The following is a 4,850-nucleotide window of genomic DNA, read 5'->3' as shown; positions in this document are numbered from 1 at the left end:
CCAAGCCCCCCACGCCTGCAGCATCCCTTCCACGCCCGCAGGGTAAATGTTGCATTTTTTTTAACCCCTCGGGCGCCGCCGCCTCTTGGAAAATGGTGGGAATGTCTTTGGGAAGGATCCTGGGATGTCTGTCCTCCCCCCAGGATGAGGCTGACCTGTCTTCTGAGGGCTCCCCACCCCCCCCCCCCCACAGCGGGGCCTGCCCACACATCCTAAGCGCCTGGGGGTCTCCTGAGTCTGCCCACCTTAGCAAACCTCTTCCCTCCGTCTCCCCAGCTGGCCGATGGCCTCATGCATTCACCCTGGCAGTTAGGCCTGTAGTCCCCCCCGCCCCCCGCCCTATTCCTGGGCCTCTGTTAGAACAGGGTGCCCCCTCCCAGGCCCGATCTTTAAGCTGGTCCGACAGGATTCCCTGCCCTCTGCCCACTGCCCCACCCCCTGGAGATAGGCTGGCGTCCATCCCCTCTTCAGGTGGGACCAATGCCAGGTGGCAAGAGGAGGGTTGTAGGAGGGCCATGGCAGCTCCTGTGTGCCTCACGAGAGAGCGGGAGCATGGGAGGTGGGGGCTCAGCGATGCTGGGAGCCAGGATGGAACCAGGATGGTGGACCAGCTCCGTCCGTCCCGGCCATGCGTCCGGAGACCCCACGGTGACCCCACGGTGACCCCATCCCACAGACCTGGCCTCGCTCAGCCAGGGTCCCCTTCCCAGCACTGGGTAGTGTGTGGCCACTGGGGTGAGAAGTTCACCAGGTTAGGGATGAACCTGGCCCTCCCCCCCCCCACCCCGCCCAAGAGGGAAGTGTTGAGTTTCAGTCCTGCCTTTGCCTGCTCTCTGCCTGTCACTTAACTTCTGCAGGCCTCTGTGCCCATCTGTAAAATGGGATGATAACTGTGAGGACTGGCGGCTCGCCCGCCTGCCCGCCCTGGGGGGGTGGTGAGGATTAACTGAGATGCAAGGTGCCAGGCACTCAGCACTTAGTAGCGCCCCATAAAGGGCAGCTGTTGTGAGTGTAATTATTATTATTAGTAATTATCTCCTGGCTGGCTGTTCCAGACTTCCCTTTTGTGCTGTGCTGACAGCTGGAGGTGCCCTGACCTCCATTTCTTCTCCTGGGAAGAAAAGCCTTTGACTGGCAGAACCCCCGTGGGGCAGGGTCCCTGGCTAATCCAATATTTGGGGTCGAGGCCAGTTGCCCCCGTCTTCCTGGGCCAGGTCAGGCCCTGGGCGGTGTCTGTTCTGGCCTCTGGCCACTGCCGTGTGCTTGTCCCTCGGGCCACACGCACGATTTGCCCTCCAGCCTCCCCTGGCCGAGTCCTCCAGCTCAGGCAGCAGGAGGAGGGACATGCCTCCAGGCGGTCCTGTGGCCCTCATCCTCCCCTCCTCACAGTCACCTCACGGCTGGTGGTCTGGTCCCCTCCACCCTGCTGCTCCGTAGCTTGAAAAATAGCAGAGTAACCTGTCCGGAACGAGGGCTGTAACCCGGCCCGACTTGGATCCGGCCCCATCTGAGCCGGGACTAGGAGGACCGGGCACTGGGGAACCGGGGACCACGGTGCTGTCGCTGCTCCGCCTCCCGCTTGCTGGGTGACCCTAGACAAGCCTCGCTGCCTCCCTGTCTGGACCTCAGTCTCCCCCTCTGTCAAACACGGTTCAGATAGTCTGTGATGCTGGAATGCAAAGTGTTGTTTGTTCCGGTGTAAACAACCGGGCCTCCCCAGTGGCTGTCCAATGGGGTTGACATTACCCGAGGCAGAGAGGTGTCAGGAAGGAAGTTCCCCAGTGACTGAGGGGGCGGAGGGGGGGGGGCACCAGGAAGAGCTAGCAAGCCCACGGGCTGGTCTCTGGCAGATCTCCTCCGGTCCCACTTCTGAACCCCAGAATCTTTCTGGGGGCTGAGGGACTCCTGTGCCACCAGGAGGGGAGCAGCAGCAACGCGGCTGCAGGGCCCGGGCGGCCAGCAATGGCTTGGCTAGGAGGCCTGCCGTGCGCACCAGGCCAACAGCACCCCTCCCTGGGCTCCGACTCACGCTCACCCACTCATCGGCTTCGTGGCCTCTGCATTGCAGCAGGCAGGAGCTGAACTGGCGGCTAGGGCCGGGGGCGGAGCAAGGGCCTGGCAGGGGTGTCTCCCCTGCCCCCACACCTTTGATCCCGCTCTGCCCTGGCTTCCTTGGGAGGGGCAGCTGCTGACAAGGCAACCGCCTTCCCCGGGACAGACTTGAGTCTGGCTGGTGTTCTGGTGTGTAGGCAGGGCCCAGGCTTGGGGACCAGCACGCCTCTGGGTCCTCTCTGCATCCCAGACCCCTCCTGAGTGTCACTGGGAGAGGGTGTTTTGAAGGATTAGGGCTTTGGAGTTGAGGGCACAGACTTTGGACGTCTACAGCCTGGGTTCGCATCCAGCTCTGCCACTTCTTAGCTGTGTGACCTGAGGCAGGTCGCTTAACCTCTCTGTGTCTCAGTTTTCTATGAAATGGGATAATAGGACCGACCTCTGAGGATTCTCGTGAGCATTAATGCGCGTGCTTCACTTAGAACAGTGCCAGGCACACGCTCACGCCGGCGAGTGCGTCCGTCGTTACCGTTACCGTTGCCGTCATCGTGGTTGTCATTATTGTCACCGGCTCCGCTTGGCAGAACCCCCGCTCACGTAGACTCTCTTTGCCTTGGAGGAGCACTCCCTGCAAGCACTTGCTATATCGACGAGCGTTCTAGCTTAGCGGTTTGGAGCCCACGTTGGGAGCCAGACAGGTCTGGGTTCAAATCCCAGCTCTGCTGCTCCCCAGCTGTGTGAACTCCGCCAAGTTAGTAACTTCCCTGGGCCTGTTTCTCCACCTGCTCATGGGGGTGATGTCAGCCCACATCTCGCAAAGTCGTTGGGAGGATTAAATAAGCGGACGCATGTAAAGCGCAGGGTGACACAGGGGGCCGGGCTCATGGGAGCCGCTGGCTGGGCTCCACGCCCGTGCTCGCGGTGACTGAGCACAGGGGTCCAGTCAGCTGCTGGGACCCTCACGCACAGGCTCAGGTCCTGGCTTGGGCCTCTGTCAGCAGAGCGATACGGGGCATATGCTTTTGCCGTTCTGTGCCTCAGTTTACCCAACTGTAAGTGGGGATGTGGAAACACCGGGCTGGTGTTTCTGTCACTCTGGTCACCCCTCCTGTTGCCCCGTGCCTCACCCCTTAATCACCCCATTTTGCAGATGGGATCATAAAAACCCAAGAGAGGGACAGACCCAAGTCAAGAGGCAGCATTCAGAGGCACTGCCCAGCCCAGCCCCACTCCCACACTCACACCACCAGGCCCCTGTCCCACAGGGTCCCTGCAGCTCCGGGGTCTCCCAGGCCCTGGCTGAGTCTGGTAGGGCTCACTGTTGGAGGTGCTCTAGACAAAGCAGACATCAAGCTCTAGAAAACCAGAAGAGCCTAGGGCTGGGGGCGAGGGCCAAGATTCTGGAACCTTCCGGGCAGATGTCAAAGTCCCTGGGTTGCTCTAGGGCAGCCGTGGGCAAACTACGGCCCGCGGGCCGGATTCGGCCCGTTTGAAATGAATAAAACTAAAAAAAAAAAAAAAAGACCGTACCCTTTTATGTAATGATGTTTACTTTGAATTTATATTAGTTCACACAAACACTCCATCCATGCTTTTGTTCCGGCCCTCCGGTCCAGTTTAAGAACCCATTGTGGCCCTCGAGTCAAAAAGTTTGCCCACCCCTGCACTAGGGCCTACAGCCACCCCCTCTTGGTCTAAGAAGATAAAAGTTTATTTGGGGAGGAGAGACGTGAACAAACACTTATTAAGCACCCACTGTATACGGTGGTAACAACCAGCAGTGGTTATCATGTTCCAGGCACTGTGCTCAGATGTCCATGCTAACGTTTTACAAATGAGGAAACAGGTTCAGAGACATTAACAGCAATGATAGTTGTAGTCAAACAGCAGCCATTTACTGTATGTACTCTCTGCTTATCTCAGCTTCATCTGCAAAGTCCTCCAGACCCCTGGCCCCTCACCTCTCTGACCTCGTGGGGCCTCCTCGCCTCCCTCAAGCACATCCGCACAGACCGACCTCAGGCCTCCGACCCTGTCTGTTCCACCCGCCCAAAATGCTTTTCCCAGATATCCACGTGGTGGACTCCCTCACCTCTTTCAATCTTGCTCAAGTATTACCTTCACAGCTCAGTCCTCCCTGGCACCCCTCAGCCCCATGGCCCTCCATCCTCTACCCCACTTCCTCCCCGCCCCCCAGCCCTATCCCTAACATACTAAATCATCTACTTACTCCGTATCTAGCATGAATGTGTCATCGCTACAAGCGCAGGGGTCTTTGTTATTTTTGTTCATTGTTAAATCCCCAACACAAAGAACAGAGTCTGGCCCACAGGGTACGCTCAGTAACTAGTCCTTGGATGAACGGAATCTTCACAGCACCCTTCTCTCGTCATTGTCATTTTACAGATGAGGAAGCTGAGGCTCAGAGAGGCCAAGTGACTTGCTCAAGGTCACACAGCCAGGAGGCAGCAAACCCGAACCCCTCGCCCTTTTGCCCCAACAGGTCTGGCCTCACCCCACAGACAATGGCTTTGCCCCCCATGAGCTAGAGCCTGCTCCCCTCCCCCGGTGCCGGCCCCCCCTGCCCCGCCAGCCAGCAGGATGCAGCTGTGGAAGGCAGTGGTGGTGACCCTGGCCTTCATGACCACGGACGTCGGCATGACCACGGCCATCTACATCTTCAGCCACCTGGACCGCAGCCTGCTGGAGGACATCCGCCACTTCAACATCTTCGACTCGGTGCTGGACCTCTGGGCGGCCTGCCTGTACCGCAGCTGCCTGCTGCTGGGGGCCACCCT

The 4,850-nt window shown here is 59.2% G+C and overlaps 1 protein-coding gene across 1 annotated transcript in view; it reads left to right on the top strand.

Moving 5' to 3' along the window:
- The first annotated feature begins 3,744 nt into the window (after positions 1-3,744).
- Positions 3,745-4,850, top strand: part of ABCB9 (ATP-binding cassette, sub-family B (MDR/TAP), member 9) — a 30,764-nt gene continuing 29,658 nt past the window's right edge. The window contains exon 1 of the mRNA XM_014547021.1: positions 3,745-4,842. Coding sequence (XP_014402507.1) covers positions 4,654-4,842 — 189 coding nt within the window. The 5' untranslated portion in view covers positions 3,745-4,653. The remainder of the gene's footprint in view (positions 4,843-4,850) is intronic.

Source organism: Myotis brandtii, unplaced genomic scaffold, assembly GCF_000412655.1.
Source record: "Myotis brandtii unplaced genomic scaffold, ASM41265v1 scaffold463, whole genome shotgun sequence".
NCBI classification, from domain to species: domain Eukaryota; kingdom Metazoa; phylum Chordata; class Mammalia; order Chiroptera; family Vespertilionidae; genus Myotis; species Myotis brandtii.
This window is presented reverse-complemented; position numbering and strand designations above follow the sequence as displayed.